This window comes from Besnoitia besnoiti, chromosome X (assembly GCF_002563875.1).
Source record: "Besnoitia besnoiti strain Bb-Ger1 chromosome X, whole genome shotgun sequence".
Lineage (NCBI taxonomy): Eukaryota > Apicomplexa > Conoidasida > Eucoccidiorida > Sarcocystidae > Besnoitia > Besnoitia besnoiti.
In genome coordinates, this window is record NC_042365.1 from 2274015 (window position 1) to 2298889 (window position 24875).

Here is a 24875-nt window from a genome sequence, read left to right on the forward strand (position 1 = left end):
GTTTCTCTTCCACCTAATCACTTCTCACGTTAGAGACTTTTGGAAATTCCTGACTACGCATCCGCTACTGCTAGTGCGGAACGCAGTCGCAGACAAAAGCCAGAGCCCAAAACGGCGAAAAAGGCAGGGGGTAGGCTGCAGCGAGCAAGAGGGCCTTCAAAATGAAAACGAATGAAGTAAGAGTACTGGTGTAATGGCCACGTGAACGCGATAAGTACATGTAGAAAACTACGGACAAGCTACAATACTGCGATACACAAGCACCTCTGCCACGGGAAGGGAAAGGCAGGGCGACGCGGTCAACATGTTTCGAAAACTTACAGTGTCTCCCCCCCTTTCCGGACTCACGAGAACGACACTCGACGTTTTCCTCTCTGCCTGCCTAACTTTCCTCCTCGTCGCCGTGTGAAACCGCGCCTGACCCACTTTGATCTTGCAGTCACATTAGCCCCCTACTACACACGCGATCCACGACCCCGACCACACGTCCCATGCGAGGCTGAACTGGGCCGATGCCGTATCAAAAAAGCCTCGCTGGAAAAGAATCCTGTGAAGATGGAAGTCAGTCACTCCCATCTGTCCCTGTGCACGTTCTCCAGACTGCTCCCCATCCCAAATCGACTACGCGCACAGAATGATTGCGAACGCCTCGTGACTCCCGTTGATCCAGCCCGTCGTCACTGGCGTGATAAATGGGAAGTGTTTTCGTCTAGCTGGCAGCGGGCGCTTCTCTTGAGCACCTGCCATCCATCCGCAACGTCCGCCCTGGTTCTGCAGCGGATTCTTTGTCCGTTTTGGCTCACGTTTGTTGGATCCAGTCGTCATTCTGCGCAGCCCTACCGTTTGCCTCTTACACGTCACCACACCCCATACCTGCGTTGTCGCCCGACGCACGTCGCCTAGGGTCTCCGGCGACGCCCGCGGACAACTTGGCGCCGCCAGCCTGGGCAACCGGCGGAAGCAGGGGCAAACCCCCTGCGCCAAGAAGGGACTCGCTGGGGCGGGGGGTAGGCTGGAGAGGCTGTTGTGACGCGGGCGCACTGCTCACGTCGAGCGCCGTTGAAAGACGCGGGTCCTGGCGCGGCTGAGACCCGAGGGGACCGCGCAAATTGCCTCGACTCTCTCCCCCCGACACTCCAGCTGCCCCGGCGGCAGCCAGCCCCGCAGCCACCCCGCCACCTGTAACGCCGCAGAATCCGGAGGAGGCGAAATGGCACACAGATCCGGAATCTGTGGGGTCGTCTGAAGACCGTCTCTGCGCCTGGAATTCGCTGACGCCTCCGAGACCCAGATGCATCGACCGGACGCCCGCTGCACTGGAGTGCGGAGACAGGGAATTCCCTCCTCCTCCCAGCCCCGCGACGAGCGAAGGCCCAGCACTCCCGGCTCCGCCGGCATGGTGAGGCAACACTTCTGACGGCATCAGACCTTTGCTTACTCGTCCGCTTCCAAACGAGGCCGCACCCTCGGGAAGAGGAAACCCAACTCGAGATGTCGTCGCTGCCAAGTGGCTGCGCAGGGAAGGATGAATGTGGGCTGGAGGGACTGGCATGTTCCCTGGCGGAGAGGGAGAGGGGCGGGGAGCAGGGCCTACTGGACCCAGGCTTCGGACGGAAGCCGCGCCTCCGTTCCCCCCAGGCCCCGCCTGCTGAATTGACGACACGCCGGCGTCTGTACTTCGCCCGACGGCGCCCGCGCCAGAGTTTCGCCGGCTGTCCAGAAGTAAGAGCCCGCTGTCTACGGCGGGTCCTTCCGTCGCAGCTCCTGAATGGCAGCCCAGAACCCCCATGTTCGACGACGGCCACAGCTCGCCGGCACCGCCGGTCGCCCGTCTCTGTTGGTTCAGCTGGTCGTGCAGCGCACTCTCAGTCAAGACACTCGCGGCTCCATCACAGTACCGGCGGGACAGAAGTGCCGCAGCTGCCCGCGCGGTGAGAGCACTCCCTGACTCGTCGCCCTCATCGCGTCCTCGCCGGTCTTCACCTCCAGCGAGGTCGCTTTGCATGTCGCGTGAAACCTGTTGGTGGAGGAACATAATACTCGGGTGCGGTGGCGCCTCAGCCGGCGGATGTGGAATTTCGACCCGCACACACCACTTGCCGTTCACGAAAACCTGGTTTTCCCCTCTCTCTCGCGCTGCCTCCAGCGCAAGCGCCCCTTCCTGGTGCCCCGCGCTCTGTCCTGCACGGCGCGTGCCGAGCGAAGACGACGCCGACGAAGAGCCGCCAGCCTCCCCGCCTGCGGAGCGCAGTCCCCTCCCTCCTCCGGCTCCCTGCGGTCCCATCGTGAGAAGCAGCGGAGACGTCGACGACCCCGCCGCGCCATGAGTAGAGGGGCCCGCGGGAGGCTGCCCGAAGGGAAGGAGCGGTGCCGAAGACGCGCCAGGCAGGGAGCCAGGCGAACTGGGCAGGAGGCCCTGAGAGGCGAGATGCGATCCATGCTGAGAGGAAGGCGGAGCCGCCGCGGACTGCTCGCGCATGAGTGAGAGACCCGCGCTGCTCGACGCGCCTTGAGACGCCGGGCCGCACGGCTCGCCGTGCGGCAGACGAGGCATGAACGCTTCTCCGCTAGCCAAGGCTTGCTCCTGCGGAAATCGCCGCGCGCCGTCTGCGCCTTCGACTTCCCCCCGCCGCGGCACGTCTCTCAAGAGCAACGGCCCCTCGTCTTGTCCCTGCTGAGGCAGGCGGCCCAGACCTGCCCCCCCCGTCCCTCTTCTCTCTGAGCTCTCTTCACCCGACGCCGCAGGCCCGCCATGGAGTTTCTGGAGGCCAGAGGCGTCACCGCGAGACGAATCCCCGCTGGGTGAGTGAAACGCCGAGAGACCGCCCCCGCGCCGCTCCCCTGCGTCAGGAAGCGGCCCGGTGGACCCCGAGCCCACCACGGCCTGAGTATGACCGCTCACTGGCGTACTGCCCATCATGAAGCTCAGATCCATGAGATCCCGGATATCCTCTTCTTGCACTTCGGCGCTGTTGCGCGGCGTTGCGTCCGCCTGGGCGGCGCCGTCTGCCCCCCACAGGAAGACGAATGGAACGTGCGGAGGGCCCCCGTCACCCTGGCCGCGACGTAGAGATCCTCCCCTTCTGTCTCCAGCTCCGTCGGATTCAGCCCGCCCGAGTCCACGCCCCGCTGAACCGTCGGCGGCCGCCGCCGAGCACGAGGCACTCCCGCCCGCGCCTGGACTGCCCCAAACGCTGGGGGCCCAGGAGGCCCGACTTCCCAGGGCGCCCAGCGGGTCAGGGCCCAAGGCAGTCCCCGGAAGGCGAGACAGGCCCCTCTGGGAACCGTCGAAACGTCCGCTCGCAGAGTCATGTCCGGATGGGATGCTGTCGGAAAGCGAAGACGGAAGAGGCGACGGGAGAAAGGGGTACGCCCCGCCTCCGGATGCACCGCCCGAGTGCTGAGAAAGGAGGAACTGCCTGTCCTGACCGGGCAGGTCTTGCTGAAGTCTGGTGGGCCCCCCGAGGCCGCCGGAGGGAAGGAGTGGAGGCTGGGCGCGCCCGCCTGGAGAGCTGTGGAACTCTGCGTGAGAAGGATGCGCCGGCGGGAAGACGCCTGGGGCATGGGCAGGATAGAGGCTGTGCGAAGGAAGCAGCGGGGGCTGGCAGACGGACGCCTGGGCAGGGGTGCGCATGATTCCCATCTGATCGCGGAAGGGAGGAAGTACATCGCCGATCGGCAGTCGCAAGCGGATCGCCCGCTGTCCCTCGAAACCTCGCTCTGCGCAAACAGGTAGAGCTTCTGATCCGTCCGCCACCTTCCGCCACTCCTGCATGCGCCACAGCGACGCGGACGAATCGTCGGGTCGCGCTCCGGCCATCGTCCTCCTTCCCCCCCGTCCAGGGCCAACAACAACCAAGCCTTCTTTGCTTCCGCCGCAAGCCTTCCCCTGCGCACTGCCTCTCTTCTCGTCGCCGTGCCTCGAGGATCCCCACGGCCCCCGTGCAAGGGGTGCGTTCCCCACAGCGCGAGCGAGCGCAGGAGACGCACACTCAAATTTGGACAGGTCCTTGAAAGCCCCCAAGAAGTCCACGAACGCCTTCACGCGGGCGGCGGCCTGCTGCTCCTGCCCCTGCGCTGCCGCGGCCTGCGAGATCTTCTTCAGCTCCGCTGGGCTCTCGCTGAGGAGAACGACTAGAACGGCTTGCATGTCCGCATCCCAGGTGACGAAGAGGCAGGCCGGATAGTGAGCGGCGAGCATCTCCAGAAGCGATTTCCAGGACGGCACAGAGTTAAGAGACGCGACAACCGGCGTCAGGGGTTCGTGACCCCCGCCCCGAGCGCTTGCGCCTGACGCAACTTCCGAGAACGACGGAATGAGCAACGGGCCTCCTTCGCGGTCAATCAACTGCGCGGACCGCGAATCAAACGCAGCACATCTGCACTGGCGTGTGATCGACGACGAAGCAGACGAGATGACTGGTCGCTGGTCCATGCGCTCCTCCACGGGGGGCGAAGGAAGCACAACATCTCTGTGCAACTCGGAGAAGTGCAGAAGCCGCATCAGCGACTGGAAAGCAGCTTCAAGTAGCCGCTCGCGCGTCCGGTGGAAGACTGAGCGCTGTGCCGCATGCACCGAGTTCCAGCATTGCCGTCCCTCTTCCTCCTCTCGCACAGATGGAAACGGGGGGGCTGTCGCCACAGCATCTGTGAGGCGACGGAGACCTGCAGCGACAAGCAGGACAACAAACAAGCGCACGACGTGTGAAACGAGTGCACAGAGTTATCAGTTCTCTCTGAACCAAAAGCCCTTCAACTAACATCCACTTTTCCGATGTGGACGCGATGAGGGAGAAATACGCAAGCTCAAGCACGACTCCACACAGCTCTACCAGCCACAAGCCCACGCAGTCAGCAATGCCGTCTCACTGTTGAATCTGGACGCGGAGGCTCCTCCGAACGCCCTTTGACTCCCTTCATTCAACACCACCCTCCCCCCCTCTCCGTGGACGCAAGCGCCAAGATGGATATCAGTGTCGACGGATTCCCTCTCTTTCATTTCGCCGCTTTCTGTCCCCCTACTACGGTGACTGAGGCTTCAGATGCCGCTCCGCTCAGCCATGCATGGTTTTCGAGTTCGGCTCGCACCTGACACATCCTTCTCCCTGGGCGGGAGGCGCATGAGGTCCGCCAGGTCGTTGGCAAACTCCCTGTATGACCACTCCCCCCTCTCTCTGCCTGTCCGTCCTTCACGCTCGCTGCCAATAATGCCCGCCTCGCCCGTCTCTCCCCGCTCCTCCGCTCTGTGCATGTCTCCGAACGACCAGTCAGCTTCTTCGATGTATCTTCTACGCGAATCGCCGGCACCTCTGCCTGTGGGCGCTTTCTCGGCGCCGGAGGACTGCTCGAGGCCCTCGTCCGCTTCGCCTCTGGCTCTCCCATCCCGTCTGCCTTCGCCACGGCTCACGGCTTCCAGGAGCGAGTCGAAGATCCCAGAGAAGCGCGAGGCAAAGACAGACGCAGCAGCAGCATCTGCAGGCGGAAGGACGGCCTCTTGATCGGCCGAAGAAGGCAGAGCACTGGAAGGCAGATCTTTCGCTGGAGACGGGGGCTGCACAGGCAAGAGGGGAGGCTGGTCCGAGGCCGAGACACTTCTGACTAGCTTCTTCTCGCCAGCGTGGGAAGGCTGAAAAACCACACCGGAAGCGACAAACCAAGCGTGAGGCGACACAGGCTGCTCCACACAAGGCCCCTAAGAAGTGTGGTTCCGGTAACAGGCGAGCTTCTCCGATGTCAACAAACACAAAACTTCTGCTACCGTCAGACGCGAGCGACCCACTCCCAGCGCTTTCCAGCCTCTAACTACTATCCTCAACCCGTCTGGCGACCGCCATTCCACTGGTGACCTGAGACTTTTCCAGATGTCATGCCGCGTGTCTCTCAGCCTGCCTCGCTGCTTTCCTCACCGATGTTTCATCTCGCGTTCGTTCGTCTCCGCCGCTTGCCCCTCTGTCTGAGTCCGCCCCCGCCTCGGGGGCGCGCCCCGGAAGCGTGACGGGCGCCATCTCTCTGGCGGCCTGCGGCTTTTCTGACGAGAGGACCACGGGCGATGACTTCGAGGCGGGCGGCAGCGGACTCGTCTTCTGCGCCGACGCCACAGCCGCCGAACCGAGGATGGGTGCCCTCGCGTCCGCTTGCTTCCCCAGAGGAGAGGACGCGGGCGACGCGGGCGCGTGGCGCCCTTCTGCGTTGAGCGCCGCGCAGGGGCCGAGCGGCAACAGAGGTGGAGACGAGGCTGCGGCGCTCGGCGTCGGCAACACGCACGGCCGCGACGCCGAAGACGGCGAAGAGGACGCCGGCGTGGGCAGAGCGGTGTACCCTGGAACTGACCCCGCAGGCGGCCCTGCGGGGTCGTGGATGACCAGGTGCCTGTACTCCGGCTTCACCTGCCCGGACCGGTCGAGCATGTCTGTGGTGATTTGCGAGTAGTCTTCCGAGCACACGAGCTCGTTCTCTAACGCCTGCACCACGCCATACACACAACTATCCGCAACATCAACAACCAGGCCCTGACTTAAGGGAGGGAAGCGAAAGGGAGGTCAGAAAGGGAAGAAGGCTCGTCGACCCCGCAAACAGCCACACACCCCCACCGAAGAGCCGTAAAAAAAACGGGCACGTTCGGCGTTCGCCTCGTCCCGCCCGCACCGTTAAGGCCTGTCTCTTCGTGTCGAGAACAATGCTCACCGCCAGCAACTCCGTCGCGAGGGGGCAGACGACTCTGACGTGCTGAGACTCCGCCTTGTCAGGGTTGTCGAACTCGAGGACGGCAGAGTGCAGGAACATTCGCGCGCACCACGATCGGTCCACTGTGCATTTGTATACGTCGCAGTACTTCGTATCGCCCACTAGTGGATGACCAATATGGCGGAAGTGAACCCTGCAAGGCCGCAGCGGATACGCGAACGCGAATCTCATCCCTTCATAGTTGACTTGCACTCAACAAACCGCCGAAAAGACATCCCGGAAGACACGCGTTCGACAGCAGACACCGTGGCAAAAGAGTGCCTCCGTACAAAGTCCCTCTGCACAGGCGCACGGGTGAATACGACGTCCACGCAGTTACTTCAGCCGGATGAGCCACAGATTCTCTACTGGTCTCTCCGGACTCACGGAGCATACATATATATATATATATATATGGCGGGCGATATGTCTTCAGACGAGCATCGCGCCGTCCCCAGTCTGTCGCTGTGTGGAGGAGTCATACACACAGAGCAGCACAGCCGCGGCTGTGGGGTCGACAGCCTACCTGATTTGATGCGTGCGCCCAGTATGGATGCGCACTCTGCAGAAGGAGAACTCCTGGGAGTAGGTGAAGTCCTTCTTGTTGGCCGCGGCCGCCGCGTTGCTGACTGGGCTGCCTTTTCCGCTCCCTGCAGCCTTGGCGGAAGCAGCAGACGAGGTCCCAGACGCTCCATTTCCTCGTGTTCTCTCCGCAGTAGCAGACGAAGAAGATGAGGAAGGCGAGGCGGCGATGCGGGCAGCGACGGACATCGCGGTCTGAATCTTGCGGTGAAGAGGCTGACGGAGACTGAAGACGCGAACGACCTGGTACTCCGTCAGAGCCTCGTCGCCGCCTTCGTCAGGCCCGACGACTTCCGAGAAGTGTGACTTCGAGCGGTTTGAATCGAAGTCGCTGAAAACGAAGGCAACAGAGGAACACGAAGCGGACGCTAAGTGCATGCAGGGTCGCGTTTTTTCGCCTCGGCCTCAAGATCTGAATGCAACACCTGACCTGTGTGACCCCCCCCTTCCCCCCCCCCTGCATTCGCCCTTTCCCGCAAGGCGCACTCACCGCGTGGCTATGGGGTGGTCGATTCGAGCGTAAAGCTTATCCAGTCGGCCGTGGCAGAGCAGAAGATATTCCTTGTGGACAAGTCGCTTCCGGAACTGCTCAAAGATGGATTCGCGCGCCCTGAAGAACGCAAAAGTAGCAAACCGGCATACATCGCAGTCAGCAGCCCTCGTACACAAGCAACTGCAGAAAAGAAGAAGCGAGACAGTGAGGAATTATGGGGGCAGGATCTCTACAAAAAACGCTCTGGAAAAACAATAACCGCACACTGGAGTAACGACAAAAGAACGCACTGGACGCCTGCAAATCAAACCCCCGCACAACAACTGTTCTGCTCGTCTCGACGAAAAACTAGCCGAGCTCATGCCACCAAAGGGCAAACAGTAGCTGGCAAACGGGGGACGCATCCTCCGCTTGTCACGTCCCCCAGAGACTCTTCTCAATCCTAGAAAATTTAAGTACAAGGAAGCTGCGCAGCTGCGCCTGTGCATCCATCGCGACCTAGTGGCCGGCACGCCGATTCTAACCTTCGGTTCTTCGCGATGAGCAACGAGCCTGACGTTTCCAGATCTGTGCGGTGGCAGAGGCCGCACTCCATCTCCTCCCAGCGCCGGACTGTCTCGAGCCGCGGGTACTGCAGATAATCGAACAGGCAAAACACAAACCCATGCTGCAGTTAAGAGGCAAACAAGATTCAGTTACGAACTCTAGTTCACCGTCAGATGTAATACGTAAGCTGGGTTAAGAACGAAGGCATGAAACTTCCACACCGCCATCCCCTAGACGGGACGACACTGCAAGAGCAGCGAGACGACTCATAATACGCATCTATACGAAAGATGTCTTCATGCCCGCAAGAGGCTCTGCGCTTTCGAGTGATAGCCCACATACTCGCCCGCGATATGTCGGGTTTACAGGACGAACATATCGAGCAGATGATTGCGCAGCAGCTACACGCGCGCCTCTGTATCGTTGCCCAGCAAAATGGGGAATAGTCACGCTCAAAAGACAAGTTGGAAAGAGGCCCGTATTTGCATGCATTGTGCACGTTAGACAGTGAAGCATACGCATACGTACGTATACGGGAGCTTTATTTGCTGTGCAAGGCAAGAGACGTCTCGATTTCGAAAAGTCTTCATTTGTTCTTCGTGGGCTTACTTTCTTCATCATATACAGGTGGAAGCTCTCGATTTTTCCGCTGCTGATGAGGTCTTCGAGCGAGATGTGTGCGAGGGCCTCTTCTAGTTCCTGAGGGGTGACAACGCGAGGAATGAAGACCGGTCGGTCTCTGCCGAAGCCCGAACAATGCCAAAACGCGGGTTTGTAAAGCACCATCCAAGTCACTCCTTCCTCCACGACGTAAGGCGCCGCCTTCTTGAAGACGCGCCGGCTGAGGGCTTTCCCGCTGCCGTATAAGCTCTGCTCGCCAACGAGCAGTTCATCGTCGTGGCTCGACGGCAGATCCGCGCACGTCTCCTCCTCTCCCTCTTCTCTGTAGGCGTCTACGTTGTCTTCGTCGTCTTCACTGTCTTCGCGCTCATCAATCGCCACGACAAGCTTCGACGGGCCTACCGCGGCCGACGGCGAGCCTGGCGAGGCGCCCATCACGCCTGACCCTTTCGCCGCTTGCGCGGCCGCCGCCGGCGTTCCCTTTGTCGTCCCCTTCAGGGCCCCTGCCCGCCCGGATCCAGCCGCCGGCGCTGTCTCCGCGCCAGTCGAGCCTTCGCTGGCGCCTGCCGCCTTAGATGCGGCGAGGGGGCTGAACACAGTCGCCTCGAGACCCTGTCCCTGAACCTGGCCGCCGCGCTGAGAGGCAGTCCTCTTGGCGCCGTCCTCCGGAAGCCCGCCCTGGACGCTCTCCGCAAGCGCGCTGACGCCTCCCCAGCCGGGGGCACTCGTCGACGCGGCGGCGCCTCCTGGCGCGGTCGCCGCCGACAAGGGCGGCAGAAGGAGGGCACCGCCGCCCCGCGCCGCCGGTGATGGCAGTTGCTTTCCGCCTTCTCGGCCTCCCGCGCCCGTCAGCGCATCCTGTCCATCTCCTGCAAGCCCTGCAGACGACGCCTCGCCTGCCGCGCTCGCGGAGCCGGCTGCACCCGCAGTCGCGAGGAGCCCAGCCCCTCCCGCGCCCCATACACTCGCCGGCGAGGCAGAGGAGGCGGCCGTTCCCGCTTTGCTGAAGAACGTGGCGAAGGCCGACGGCAGCTGGATGTGCTGGAGGGCTGTGAGCGCGTCAGCCTGACGGGGAAGCGCCAGCTGAGACGCCCGCGAAAGGTGGAAGACCTTCAAGAGGACGCCCGCAGCCCACGCGACGAGGGCCGCAGGGTCCGCTCGGGGCTGCGCCCAACCCAGAGGGTGAAGCCCGCCAAGCGGCGCAGCCCCGCCAGTGTTGAGGGTCGCACTCAGCGCCGCGGTGGGCGAAGCGAGGAGCGAGGACGACGGCGGGAAGGATTGCTGCAGCTGAAGGCAGAGAGCGGTCCGCTGCTGAAAGAAGTCAAAGATCTTCCTCAAGCCGCCGTCGATGAACCGCCTGCCTTGCTGGCTGTCTCCGAGCTTGCAAATCAGCCGCGGGCCCAAGAAGAGCCACATGAGGATGACGGACGCAGTGCCCAAGAGAGCCGACGCGCTCGCCCCCGCCGCGTCGCTCGCCGGGTCTCTGTCTAACGCCGCGAGACAGTACTGCGCCACGAGTTTCCGCGTCACCAGCTGGCCGCCGCGCGTGACGGAAAGGAGGACAAACAGCTCGAACGCAGCTCGACGACGGGACGCGAAGAGGCGGTGGAACGCCGCCAGACGTGCGTCGCTCGCGGATGCCTCCTGCGCCGCCGACGACACCTAAAGAGCAGCGCAGCCGAGCCGGCGAGAAAAAAGGACAGAGCAAATGAGGGAACAAAACACGGAGTGGCGCAACTCACACGCGCACGCTTCCCTGAACGCCCCACCGACACACAGGACTACCCCCCAAACATCCCAGAAAAAAAAGAGAGCACGCAACAAGGCCGGATGCGCGTGACAGACTTCGAGCCCGCGCAGCGATCCTAAACGCGCTGCACACTCTGCCTTCTCGTCTTACCGCGCCTCACACGAGACGAACGCGCATGCTGCGCTGCAACGGGAAACAATGCCCCTTCCAACGCTTTTTTCTCTGCTGTATTGTGTCGTCTTAATCCGTGCCTTTCTCTGCGGCTCCTCCTTACCTTGCCTGCGGCGACGCCTGAATAGAAGTTTCCCTTCCTGGCCTTCGCAGCCCCTACAGCGCCAGTGCTCTTCCCGCCTTTCTCTCCAACCGCGTCCTTCTGGTTCGTGGCTCCCGCCGCGTCGCCAGCAGCTGCCGACCTCGCCTCTCCGAGAGAGTCTTCCTTCTCACTGCGGCCCTGGAGTTCCTGCTCCAACAGAAGCTGCACTTCCTTGATGAAGATTGGCCGCTGCTGGGTGGACAGGCAAGACGAGCAGATGGTCTCAAGCGCCTCTGCGCACTCTGAGATTTCGTCAACTGCGACGCTGCCTACTCCGGCTCCTACGAGCGTCGCCCAGGAGGCCGACGCCGCGAGATGTCCGCCGGCGCCGCCCGCACCGCCTGCCGCCGCTCCGTCGGCGGTCGCGCCTCCTCTTTCACACACCGGCGACCCTGCAGCAGTCCGCTCCTTCTTCTCTGCGGTGCCGGCCGTCTCGCCGGCCCCCCGCCGTTCTAAGGCCTCTCCCGCGACCGCGTCTTGATAGATCTGGCTGATGCGCGAGAGGAACTCGTCGAGAAGCGTCGCCGCAGCCTCCCGCAGAAGCGCGGGCGACACGACGTGCTGCTTGTCCGAGATCTTCTGTAGCAGTTGCTGCGCTGCGGGAGACAGGCGGCCCTGCACTGCGACAGGCAAAGTCACCAGGCTGAAGGAGGAGCCGCGGGAGAGTGTCGAAGACGCCGGAGACAGCGGCGGCGAAGAGGCCGACGCAGAGCCCAGCAACGCAGAGCTGGGCGACGCCGCGCCTCCCGTCTCCACGCTTGCAGCTTCGCCGCGCCGTTCTTCTGCTCGGTCTTCGCCGCTTGCCGCAGGTCGAGACCCCGCAGCGCGCTCAGTGCTCGCGGCTTTCCCCGCTCCTGCTGAGACAGGCCCTGTGGACGTCGTCTTGCCTTTCTTCTGACGCGGCGCCGAAGCAGCATCCGACGCGGCTGCGTCTTCCTTCGCGGGGCTAGCGGCAGATGGAGCACTCCTCGACCCCACGCCGTCGGTGCGGCTGCTCGGTCCGGTTCCCTCGGCTGCCTTCTCCTCAGATCCTTTCGCTTTGGCGCTCGAGGACGCAGACGCCGACTTGCCGCCTGCAGCAGCAGCAGGCTCTGTTTTGCCTTTCTGCTTCCCGCCAGCCGACTTGGCAGCAGCCCCTTCGCCTGCATCTTTGGTCGTCCCCGAAGCAGACGAAGACTTGCCGGCCGCCGTAGAAGCGGTCACCGCCCCTCCGCCGCCACTCTTTCGCGTCGCGGACGCACCTTTATCCGATAAAGCTCCCTCCGCGAGCTTGAGGCGATCCTCTTTTGCCGCCTCTTTCGAAGAGGATTTCTTCACGGACTTGGCCGTCGACGCCGCTGGCTCCTCCTCTTCCTCGGAGACACCTCCATCGCCCGCAGCAGCGGCCTTCCCCTTCTTCTTTCCGCCTTTATCCGCCGAGGCGGAAGATCCCGAAGCGACAGACGGCGCCTCTCCAACCGTTGTGGTGGAGACGGACGACTGCACAGCACCCAAGTCCTCCTGTGAGATGGAAATTTCCTTCTCATTGTCTTTCGCGGCGGCCTTCAGGAGAGTTGTTTCCTCTCGACGCTGATCTTCTGCCAGGCGCGCAATGACACTCTTTTTGTTGCTGGGGATCGCGGCCCGCGGAAGCACCCTCTTCTGTTTCTTTTTCTTCTTCTTTCCTCCGCCGCCGCCCGCGCCGCCGTCCTCATCCCCCTCGTCGAGAGGCTGCGACCCATACAGCAGGCCTCTCTCCCGGTCGCCGGTGCCTCCCGCTGCCGCGCCGTCTTGAAGAAGAGGAAGGAGGTCGGGGTTGCCTTCGAGAAGGAAGTCTCCGCTGCCGGCCGCGCCGGAGACAGTCGACGCCAGGGGAGGGAGGGCCGCCGTCCCCAGCCCTTCTCCCAAGTCGAACTCGCCCGCTGCTCCTCCTGCTTCGGCGTAGTGATGCTGATGGCTCACCTGACAAGAGCGCCACAGAAAACGACCGCGCGCAACTGCAGATACCGACAACTGGCCGCTGCCTATTCGCCTCCGTATCCACGCATCAGGTGTCGCAAAGGAAGCGCGCCAGAATAAGCCCGCACCGCACACACGATCCCACCGAGCACTCAACATCGCTCTCCGCCCCCCCCCCCCCGCTCGCCCCTCTCCCATTCAAGCCTCCAGACGGGAAGGACTTCAGTGGGCCCGCTTCGGCTCAAAAACACGGTGTGCACGCCACAAACGCCTCGTGAAGGAAGGTGTAGGCCACCCTGCGTTGGTGAAGAGAGAGAGAATGAATGTACGCGTCACAAGATCTCTGCACTCCACACCGTTGAGCCGGAGCCCTTCCCACACTGACGGCGCTCAACTGAAGTCCATCAATTGTGTTTTTAGAGCCTACCTCGTACAGGCGGACTTTCTCGAGAAGGGCGGAGCTCTCCCTGTAGCGAATGGAAGCTGGACTTTCAATTAGTCCCTTTTTCTGAACGATGATGACGTCTCCGCCGCGTTTGTTGATCTTTCGAATGGCGCAGCTCCACCGGCGGATGTTCTGGACAGTTCGCAGATGGCACTCCTCGAGGACGAGAAAGTTGTCCGCGTCGTCTTTGATTGTGCTGGTAGACAGCGGCGACAGGTAGCCGCGGGCCCTGACCTGCGGGACGAGCCAGTCTAGAATGTATGTCTGCAGCTGCTGCTTGGCGTCGCAGACAAGCGCGCCGACGCAGAAGAGGTCCACCGAGTCGGCGGAAAACCACTTGAAGACGAGCAGCGGAAATTCCTCCGCGTCCTCCAGCGGGAAAGTGAGAGCTGGAGGCGGCAGAACGATCCCCGCAGCAGCGGAAGACGCGGCGTTCGCGACCGTAGAGGAGAAGGCTGACCCCTTCAGCCACGCTGAGGCCTCAGTACAACATCGTTGAGGCGCTGCAATGAACAAGAGCGTGATATCTGGAGCCGACGAGTCTACAAGCTGCCGCTTCGAGTCAGTGTACATCTCTAACTCATCCAAGGGATCCATGTAGACGAACCGTCTCCGCCCTTTGCGTGTGGGATCAGGGTCGGGTCTCAGCGCATAGAGAAGGAACGCATCTCGCGCCGTGGGCAGCCACCACAGCTCCCTTTCGCTTTGCTGATTCAAAAGGGTCAGCTGCTGCTCGTAGGCCTTTGCGGTCGTCGGGTTCTTCCCTTTTCCTTTCACTGCCGAAGACGACGCCGAGGCTGTCCCATCCGCAGAGACATCGCGCTCCTCGATCTGCGCGTGAAGGAGGCGACGGAAAGCCCAGTACAGGCGCTGGACAGTGAGGGGCTCAGAGACTGCGGGCGGCGTCTGGGTCGCCGCACTGACCGCGCTGCCCGCGGCCGCGACCGCGTTCGGCGCGGCCGACGCACCGGACGAGGGAGACGGAGACGAAGAAGGCGACGAGGCTGGGGGGGTCGGAGGTGTGGGGGCCGCGGACCCGGCGGCAATGGCTGCAGGCGGGGGCCCAGGAGCCGCGACGTTCTTGCGGACGAGAAGTCGCGCGCGGATCGGAAGCGAATCCTCTATTGAGAAACCCTCCAGGCCCTTAAGGTCTTCAGCGAGAAGCAGGCCCACCTCCAGGCCGTGGTACCTCAGCCGTCGGCACGCGTTGTTTGCAGCCGAGGCGTTGCCACCCCCGCCGTTCACGCCCCTCGCCGCCCCAGGGATGCAAGGAGAGAACGCTGCGACTCCGCTGTCTCCCAAACCCAGCAACTCTCTCTCGAGTGCCGCGGCGCTTGCCACGCCGTGCGGAGAGGAGACTGGAGCGGAGGACGCAGGGAAGCAGCTGGCTGTCGCCAGTCCTGGCTTTGAGGCTAGAGCCGAAGTTGCAAGCGGCTCTCCACAGGACGGCGTCGCGGCCCCGCCTGCGCCGGTCGGCGAAGCCAGCGAGCGAGAGACTCGCGGGGACGATGCAAAGGAAGAAAGAGTCGATGACGTTGCAGCGGGGCACAGAAGGAAGACTCCAGGATCTGCGGCGGCAGCGACTCTTTGCTCGAAGTTCAGCCGAGGAAGAATGCGATCCAAAACAGGAACAACCTGTGTGGGATCCGCGGGGCTGGAGCTGCTGCCTCCGCCCGACTCCCCGCCCCGGCCTTTCTTCCGTCCCAACTTGCCAGCTGCACCCTGGGACGCCAGACCCTTCTCTGATGCCGGCGCGAGTGGAAGCGTCAACGGGATCTTGGGAACCATCGCCAACGGGGACGCGTACTCTTCTTGCATCTCTCTCGCAGGCACTCCCTGCGGCACTCCGCATGCCACCAGCGCTTCTGCAGGAGACAGAGACGAGCTCCCTGCAGCGAGGCCCGGTGGGGAAACGCCCGCTGCGGTCTCTGCGGAAGAGTCCGCGTGGGAATCCACCGGAGGCTGGAGCGGCGCAGGGGAAGCGAGTTCAGGGCAATCGTGTTCCATTGCGCGGACGATAATGGCTACGTCCTCAGCGACGCTGTGGCGGATATTTTCATCGCCCCGAAGGTCTGCGGCCCCGCCCCGTTCCTCCGTCGATCGCGATCCCTTGGTCTCGGCCTGGGGGCTTTCATGGCTTCCAGGCTGCGTCGCCGAAGGAGCGGAGCCGCCAGAAGCGCTACTCGCAGCCGTGAGGAACCTCTCCTTCTGCAGCGCCGCCGGTTTTTTCGCTTTGCTTGTCCGGGAGAACCGCTTCTCGGCGGCCTCCGCACTCGCTGTCTCGCTCTCCTGCCCTCTCGCTGGCGCCGCGCCCTCTACTCCGCCCGGCCCGCAATCGAGCGCAGTGACTAACAACCGGAGCAGCACCGAGCTGACCGCCCGGGGGAGCTGGAAGCCCCTGGACACGCTCTGCACCGCCGCGACGTCAGGGACGGACGCGTCGCCCCATATAGCCGAGACGTCTTCTGGCTGGAAGGCCGCCTCGCACCACTTCACGTTGTAGCCGTTTTCCTCGAGGAAAGCAGGCAGGTGGACTTCGGGGCGCGAAAGGGACAAGTAGGCTCGAATCAACTCGTGAGGGCGGACTCGCTCGAAAACCAGGTGCCGCCTGTCCCGCAGGAACCGCCGCATGGTGCGGAAGTCCGGAAGGCAAAAGGCCTCCGCCAAAAAAGCCAACAGCTCGACCGTCTCGTCAATCGGCAGGTCGTACTCCTGACCCAGATGGTCAAGCGCGCCACCGGTCCCCTGAGCCCCTCCTGGCAGCGCGGCCGAAGGATATGGGGGGGACGCCACCGCAGCCTCGGACGCATAACACGGGGAAGCAGGAGCCTGCGAAGACGAAGAGGTCTTACCCGAGGCGTCCGCGCTCGAGCTACCTCTCCCCTGAAATCCGCTCTCCTTCCCGTCACCTTCCCGTCTCGTCGTGTCGGCCTGCTGCGCCAAACCAGACGCCTCCTCCTCTCGTGCCTCAGCCCCGCCTGGGTTCCGAACGCTGCGTCCAGCGGTGTCGCCTGCTTGCCAGCTGCCTGCACCGAACCTCTCGACCGTGTACCTCGCGAGGATTTCCGCGCTCTCCTCGACACACACGCGGCAGCAAGCCCACAGGTCTGTCAACCGCTCCGTGACTGCCTGTCTGAGCTCGGCTGACGCGGCGCTCTCTTCTTCCTTCGGCGCCTGCTGCCCCCTATGGTCGCTCTCTTCTGCGCTGCCCCCCGTCCACGCCGCGCCTGCAGCGGGGAGCGGGGCTTCTCCGGGCTCAGCTTTTCCGGCCGATGCTGGCTGCGCCGGTGCACACGGGTCCGAAGACCCGGGGGAGACGGGTCCGTTGCTCACGCGGTACAGCAGCGAGCGGCCTCTGCCTTCTCGGCAGAGAATCTCGACTTCGTGACGGAGGGTGCAGATTTTGTCGACAAGACGATGCAGCGGATCCTTCAAAAGAGTCCCCATCTCATCCACCAGCAAGCGTCCATTGTCTGACAAATGTGTGCGAGTCCACCGCGCAATCACTTCGGCAGCCTCGCGGTGAGCCACGCGCGGCGGCGACGCGGAGCCTGGCTTCTCAGCCGTCTGCTCGGCTTTTCCGCCGGCGCCTCCCTTCTTCCTCTTCTTCTCCCCTCCTTTCCCGCCTGTGGCCTTCGAGGACGCAGCGTCGTCACACGCGTCCGCGCGCTGTGTGCCCGCCGGCATGACAACAGAGGCCGGCGCAGCAGCCGCGGCCCCCCCTTCGTCGACACGGAAGAAGGATGAGACGGCGGCGGACAGCTTTTCTCCAGGCGAAGACGCGTCCTCCACCTCCTCCTCGGCGCCCTTCTCCTTGCCCCCCCACCGTCGTCTGCCTGCGCCTCCGCCTCAGCCAGTGCGGACTGCTGCGAAGCCGACAGGAACGGCGTCACGAAGTTCGCCAGCCACTCGTCGTACAGGACCTCGCAAATGGCGTGGCGAAGCTCGAGCAGCAAGATCTTTTCGAGGTACTGCATGCGGAGGACAAACCAGTAGTGGTTTTCGACGATCTCGGGCGAGTTGTCTGAGAAGATCACAGCCTTTTCGATGGCGACCTCGAAAATCCACTTGGCAACAGGCGCCAAGACAGTGTACCGCCTCTCCTCTGCAGGCGTCTGCGGCCGCCACCCCGATTCAAAACACGCGTAGAAGAGACTCTCCTCCGTCTCGGAGGATCCTGGCGCCAGGGGCGCCCTGACGATGCTCGATGGCGGACAACCGCGTGCGGCGGCAGAACCCCGTTGGGATGCCATCACGGCTCCTGCGGAGGCTCCACCCATTTCGCCCAGCCATGCAGACTGTGCAAAGCCGCTTGATCCTGCGGCTTTGCTGTCTGCGATGTCGCTTGCCGGTCCCGACTCTGCGCTCAGGTGCGCAGCGTCACTGTCTTCGCGTTTCTCAGAGGCCTCGCCTGCAGCAGCAGCAGCAGCGTCGCCGCCCAGGGGAAAGAAGGCAGGCGTTTCACCAACCGACAGCCCACCGCCACTTCCGCACGGAAGGGGGGAGCTCGAGGCGCACGACGAGGTGGTCGCGGCTTGTCCCTCGTCTGCACTGCTTTGCAAGGTGATCCAGGGGCGCTTGATCTCGGCCTCGGTCACCCCCAACTCGTACAACGTCCTGTAGTAGAGCCACGGGTTCAACTCCCGCAGGTCGCCAGACAGGTCGACGTCCCCCGCCTGCACAGCGTCGATGTAGTCCTCAGCAATGTATACTGCGCCCGCACAGAAGAAGTCGCGATGGCACTTCCACTCGGTGAAGTCCACCTTGCTGCTGAGTCGCTCCACGCGGCCGTCGCCGATGCGGAACCAAGGGCCGTCCTCTTCAGGGCGGAGAAGAAGGTAGTGCGACGTCTGGGCGCCACACCCGTCACCACGGCTGTCTCCTTCTCGGATGAAGAGCGCGAAAAGAGAAAACCACTTCTCCTGGTTCCCAATGCTTCCCGAGCTTCCCCCGTTGCTCGTCGCGGCCGAGGACGCGGCACCCCCAGGGACCGCCCCCCCCACGCCGCCCTGTGCATGAGCGCCCTGCCCTGCTGTCGGCGGCATCTGAGCAGACGACGCGTTCTTGGCTGAGTCGCTGGTCTTCCCCTGTACGCCTTTGTCGCTGTCTCCGTATCCTCCCTGTGTGCTTCCCACTTCATCGTCGTCGCTGATGGCTAGCTCCTCGTCTTCAGTGATATCCGACTCTTCTTCCGGCGCGTCCCTCGACATCTTGTTCCCTTTCCTAGATTGCTGCAGCTTCTTCCGGAGACGCCTTCGCTGCTTCTCGCGGTCAACTACACCGGTTCCCCCTCCGGCTCCTCGCTCGGCGCCTCCGCCCGCCCCCTTCTGACTGCCTTCAGCGTTTCCCTTCCCCGCCGCATTCCGCGGCTGATGCACCTGCAGCAACTTGTGAGCGTCGAGCCGCAGCGGCGCATCGAACAGCTCGCCCTTCTTGCACTGTTTAACTGACTGGAGATACACAAAAAGCACCTCGGGGAAGTGCTGAAGGACCTTCCCACACGATTCGAGTGCCTTCTGCAGAGAGTGCACGTGCTTGCACCGCGTGAACCCTGCGGAAATGTCCGGTACGCCGTCCCTGAAGTCGAAAGAAAAATAACCGGAAAAAAACGGAGAATGGTTGAGAAACCTCGCAGCAAAAACTCAGAAAGAAACTGCGGGTAAATATACACATATAAATAGGAAGGAGGTTACGCTTTCAATTAACTGGCATTCACATCGTAGCATGAACAAGAGTCTGTTCTTATGCATCTGCAAATGACTTAGAATGCAGCACGCCTCCGACGGAAATGGACTGCACCATGTCAGACCGAATCTGTAACACGGAACAGCGGTACCAGACCTTTGGACAGCAAAGAGAGTGCGCCGCCGCGTTACAGGAAAGACGCGACGGATATCGACGACAGGCAGGAGAGAAAAAAAGGAGGTACTGCGATGAAGGCACAGAAGCAGCTTCTTCTACAAGAGAATAGGCCAAAGGGAAGACGACCCTCTCCCGAGTGTGTGTCTGTACGATTGTGCCCCCGCGTCTCGAACAGACTTACGCATTTAGCAGCCCCGTCGACCGATCTGAAGAGGAGAAGAGTTCGTGACACGTGGCCTCCAAGTGATCGCAGGAGGTGAACGCGACGCCATCCACATCCGTCCACACGGCAGCCGCAGGTCCGGTATTCGCTGCTGGTGGTACGCCTTCGGGGGCATCTTGCTCCCCCCTGTTGCTCGCAAACGCAGAAAAAGGCGCCGTTGCAGCCGCAGCCGCCGCAGCAGCAGCCACTGCGCGGGCCTGGTACTCGTGAGCATGGTGAGCCTCGAGCTTGGCTTTCGCCAGCTCTCTCATCAACAGCGAGAAGAGCTCCGTGTGGACTTTAACAAGCGGGTCGGGCACATCCATCTTCTGCACGTCGTGCATGTGCAAAGCTTTCAGCACCGCCTTGATATTCGGCTGCGGGGGCATATCTGACATCGCCTCAGGATACCGGTCCAAGAGGTCGCAGCAGAGGCACGTGTCCCTGTCGAGTTTCAGCTGCTTCAGCAGCAGATCTGGATCCTCGGAGGAGCCGCTGCTCACTCTTCTGAAGCTCCTCGCCTCGTCTTCGTCTCCTCTCCTGCCTGCCCCTTCACTGGGCGGGCTGCCAGTCATCCCCGACTGGAGAAAGGACGGGCTGGAGGCTGTGGCGTGGTACGCGGTTGTCTTGCAGCGGCAGCAGCAAGTGCATCTTTTGCACAGCGTGCAGAAGGCGAGGCGTGAAGAGGAAGAAGAAAGAGGCGGAGGAGGCGACCCCCGAGAGGGCGAGTTCTTCGGAAACAGCTCTGCGCCGTACCACTTCCAAATTTCACTCGGGCAGATCTCCTTCCGAGTTGACGAGGACGAGGCCGCCAGGTGCTGAAGACGACGGCACGCCACGGTGACAGGCCAGAGCTGCATGTACGCGAATGTCTGTTGAAGAGCGCCGATAAGAGAGCCGTCAGCGAAGGAAGGGATTTGAGCCGCAAGAGACGGGTCCTGCGCGAGCTGCTCGGCCGTGGGCGCCTTGATGAAATCGCTTTTCCACATGTAGATGTGTTTGCGGAACTCACAAAGGTGGAAGAGGCAGTGAACAAAGAGCGCGACGTAGTCGGCTCCGAGTGAAGAATCCAAAGTGGGGACAATAGGATCGACGTAAGACAGGAGAGACGCCGTGGGCGTCTTCAGCCTCGGCAAAGTGGCGCCTGTGGCTCCATTTGAAGGGTTCCCCGCGACGGCCAAGGTAGCTGACTGCGTGCCGCAGGCCTGCGACGACGCCGAGCTGCCGCTGCCGGCTGTCAGCGCGGCGGCGGCTGCGCTGCAGGACGAGGAGACATCCTCGAGGGCCTTCGCAGCTCGTTCGGGGATATACTCCCAGATCCGGTGAGGCCTGTAGACGGGCCCCCGCGACCACAACGAGGCGAAAGGTGGCTCTGCTTTCCCGCGAACCAGGACTGTGCCGTCTTCGTCCATGAACCCTGACTGCTTGTTGAGGCGGGCGTGGCTGATCATCTTCTGCCAGCCGCGGCTGGTCGCTTCGTTGCTGAAGCTCCAGTGGGCCCACGACGTGACCGACTGTTTGGGGTCTTTGAAATTCACCACAGTCAGCTCGAAGCGGACATTTGGAAAGATCCAGTCGTCGGGGTACCAGTCTTGCCGAATGGCCTCCAGAAACACGCTCAAGTGGCTCGCCTCGGAGTCCGTCCCAGTGGTCCCTCGCGGGTGAAGCAGAAGGCGATACACGAAGCCGCGGCAGTATCCCTGAGTCGGGCTCTCCAGGTCGTTCTGCGTCTTGGCAACCTTCCAAAAACTGCGTACGTAAAAATCAACAGACTGACACTCTTTGTTCCCCCCAGCTCTCCCACGCGAGGACGCTGGATACGGATTGCCGCCGCCCCCGCCGCCGCCGCCGCCTCCGTTACTGCCGCCACCTCCTGCGCCGCCTTTCTTACCTCCGCTCCCGCCGCTACCACCTTTTCCTTGACCACTACACAAGCCTCCACTTCCGCCCGTTCCGCTGCTGCCCGCCGGCGGAGAGTGCGAGAAGGGAGGGACTCCACTTGACGCGCCCGCTGACGTCGTTGCGTTGTTCATTACTGGAGGACCTCCAGCTGCACCAGCTGGCAATCCGGAGACAGAGGAAACAGAGAGGGAAGAAGACGACAGTGCGAGGGAGCCCCCCAGCCCCAGTGAGACGCCGCCAGGTGCAGGGGGCCGCTTTGCAACGACACACGAGGAAAAGTGAGCAGACGAGTCCCCTGACAGGGCTGAAAGACTGCTGCTTCTCGTGCTACTGACATTTCCTGTGACAGTTCCTCCAGGGGCCCGCAAGGCCACGACGCCGTTCTCTCCATTGCAGAGTTGCGGCAAGCCTGTCGCATTCCCCGAGCCTTCACCTCCGTAAGTCGCCGCCCTTTCGCTAGTGGCGCCTTGGCAGCAACTGTTCTGATCTCCTTCTGTTGCCGCATCCGCACCAGCTGCAGATCCCGACGCCTTGACCCTCTTTGGCGTCCCATGTCGGCCGCCACGGTTGAGCTCGTAGCTGCGGTCTAGGTTCTCACTTCCCGCATCCGCGCCACACGACAGCCCGCCTGCTGTATGAGCTTTCTTCGCAGTCCCGCAGGTCCAATCGCCGATAGGCTGGTCCTCCGCCAGCTCACCAGATTCACTACGATCAGACACAAGGTTGACTTCATCTTGAGAAGACGACGCAGATAGCCCGCGCTCTCCTCTCCCACCTGGACGCAAGCTGTTTCCAGGTCGCTTCTGGCAGAAGTCCTCCGCCGCTCGGCATTCTGCCGTCACCTTCAGGGGCACGCACCGGGCCTCTTGACAGAAGACAGCAACATCTTGAACCATGCCCACTGCTGCGCCCTTGCTCCGCAGGTGCACACATCCCGCCGCGGCACGCCGCGCCTCATAAACGGCCATCGAGTTGGCAAGGAGCCTCGTGCCTCCGCCCGCCGACGCGCCAGCAGCCGAAATTTGGAGGTGGGAATACGCGCAGGACTCTGCCAAAGAGGAAGATGGCGAAACCGCCGCCGCTGACGTAGTGTGACCGGAGAAACCGCTTGTGTTGCCCCCCCCCGATGACAAACACTCAGCGGTGCCCACGAACGAAGGACAATGGTCCGACGCATGCGAAGGGCAGCACTGTGTCCTCCCGCGAGTGTAAGCGGTGCCCGCGGCACCGCCCGCGCCCTTAATCGAAGCCGGCCTGCTCTGCGGAGGCAACGCGGAGAGAGTCAACGCGGAGACAGACGCTGGAGCCAGGCATCCGCGCGAGCAGCAATTATGGCAAAAGGCTGGGGAAGCTTTCTCCTTATCTTTGTCTGTTGCTAATACAGCTGACGCATGCGTCGCGCTGTCCAAAGAGTCCCCGCGCTCGTCTCCTTGGATGTCCCCGCCCGCCGGAGGCGCAGCGACATAGACAGCAGTGTCCGACGGCGACCTCGCTGAAGCCGATTCACCAAGACAGGATCGGCCTCGCCGCAGAGAGGGCACGTTCTGTTCCGCGCCGTCGCTGCAAGGCGAACATGGGGTCCCACCGGGCGCATGCGCACACGCACGGAAATGGAAGGCGGGGGACACGGCCGAATTCACCTGGCCTCTCCCGCAGCATGAACAGGAGTTGACTCCCGGAAACGACAGAGCGTGTGGACTGGACTCAGACGCCACCTGAGGGCAACAGTGGCGGGGGGCGTTGGAGTCGACGGCATGCTCGCCCGACACACGCGCGAGATTCGCCGTCGAAGAAAAGGAAGGGAGAAAGAAGCCTCGTTCCTTCCGGGATGGCTGAGTCACACCGAACGCCAGCGAACCCTCGAGGACTCCCCCTCGGCTGAGACTCTTCGGCACAGACGTACAGCTCGCTGCGGTCGCTGAGCGCCCTCGACCCCTACTGCTCCGCGCACAGCTGCCTCTTCCTCGTAAGCTTCCTGTCCCACCTGAAGGCCACGCAAAAGGATGCGGTTGGCGAGGCTCGCCATCTGCCAAGTCTCGATGGGCACTCATCCCGCCGTCCACTGTCAACACGACGATATTCCTTCCGGGCGCTCCGTCGTCCCCGGGGACGAGCGACCCCGTCCCTCCTGCCATATCGACACATTTGCCGCCTAACAGCCCCCGAGACGCGATCTCTCGGAGTGAAGTTGCGACATTAACAGACTCGGAGGAAGACTCCCCCGCCTCACCCCCCCCGTGCGACATGACCTCACGAGGTTCCTCGCGTGGCTCCAGTGGACCTATCCCTTCGCCAATCCGGAGGCCCGCCGGTCCTGAGCCAGACATGGACGGCACCAGCGGTACGCCTGCGACGTCTGGCGAAGACAGCAGTGTTCCGTTGTCAGAAGGGGGGAGAAAGGAGCTGTGATCCCTGAGAGGGACAGCTCCCTTTCGCTTCCTGTCTGCGGCACCCATGGGCGGGCTGGCGCTCGGGAGACACAACGCAGTTCCGCTGGACCCGACTGCGCAGGTTTCATCGTCGGAAAGCGAGCGGTGGCGCGCCCCTGGGCCCATCATCCCCAGCTTCCCTTGCTCAAATGTGCGAGACCTGGCAGCGGAGCCAGCCAAAGCTTCTCTGGAGGACACGCCAGCAGACAAACCAGGCACCAGGCACCTTTCAATCATGTCCTCGTTTTCAATAGGTTCGAACGACGGACACAACAGGTGATGCCCATCTGCTTGCCTCTCCGTCGACACGGTTCCCACCAAAACAGCCGCGGGGCTGTCGGCCTCTCGCATCGTCTTCACGCCTTCCGACGAGAGGACACCGTACGCCATGTCTGGGCAGGCTGCGAGGCGCGAACTGTCCCCCAAGTCGCTTTCATTCAGCGCGTGGAGACCCGATTCGGGAACGAGTGTGGTGCCGCTGTGAGTCGACTCCGGCGCAGCTATCCTGAAGGCGGATGACCCACACGCCCGCCGGTACGGGGGCTGGACCGGGCCGGACGAACACGGCGACAGAGAGTCGGGAGAGGAAGGAGGCCACGGCGAGCGATACGGCGGCTCCGACCTCGTCGAAGATGGGGGCGGAGGAAGGGCAGGATTTGCCAGCGAAGGAGGAAGAGGCAGGGGCGGAGGCAGTGCCTTCAACGCACGCTGGTGCTGCTTGGGAGGCGTGAGGGGGAGTGTTTCTGCACCAGCGTAGCAGGCGGTCCTGCTCGTGAGGACGCCTGAGCCTTGTGCTTCGCTGGAAGCGGGCAAGAGCACAGAAGGGGGGCGGCGACGCGGAGGCGAGGAAGAAAGAACTGTCGAAGAAATAAATGGGGAACCATGCGGTGCTGACGCAGGGGCGCCGGGGCCCGCGCCCCCTTGTGGGGCCGACACCCCGTTTCCCATCAGAGGGCACAAGGTCGCCAGTGCGGCGCGCTACAGAAAAAACAGTATGCAGGAAGAAGACCAGGAGGAAGCCGCCGCATAAGCACGGTAGAGGCTCTCGAGTGGAATCCCCGCGGCTTCA

The 24875-nt window shown here is 62.8% G+C and overlaps 1 protein-coding gene across 1 annotated transcript; it reads right to left on the minus strand.

The window, feature by feature from the left end:
* Window positions 1-850: 850 nt before the first annotated feature.
* BESB_018670 (uncharacterized protein) lies at window positions 851-24754 on the minus strand (the record flags this gene model as incomplete). Its single annotated transcript, XM_029360582.1, has 12 exons — window positions 851-4665; window positions 5089-5626; window positions 5907-6461; window positions 6685-6877; window positions 7250-7636; window positions 7796-7915; window positions 8323-8429; window positions 8954-10627; window positions 10990-12969; window positions 13394-17133; window positions 17238-18988; window positions 19455-24754. 12 exons carry the CDS (start codon window positions 24752-24754, stop codon window positions 851-853), a joined length of 20160 nt encoding a protein of 6719 aa, XP_029216558.1.
* Between the last annotated feature and the right edge of the window lie 121 nt (window positions 24755-24875).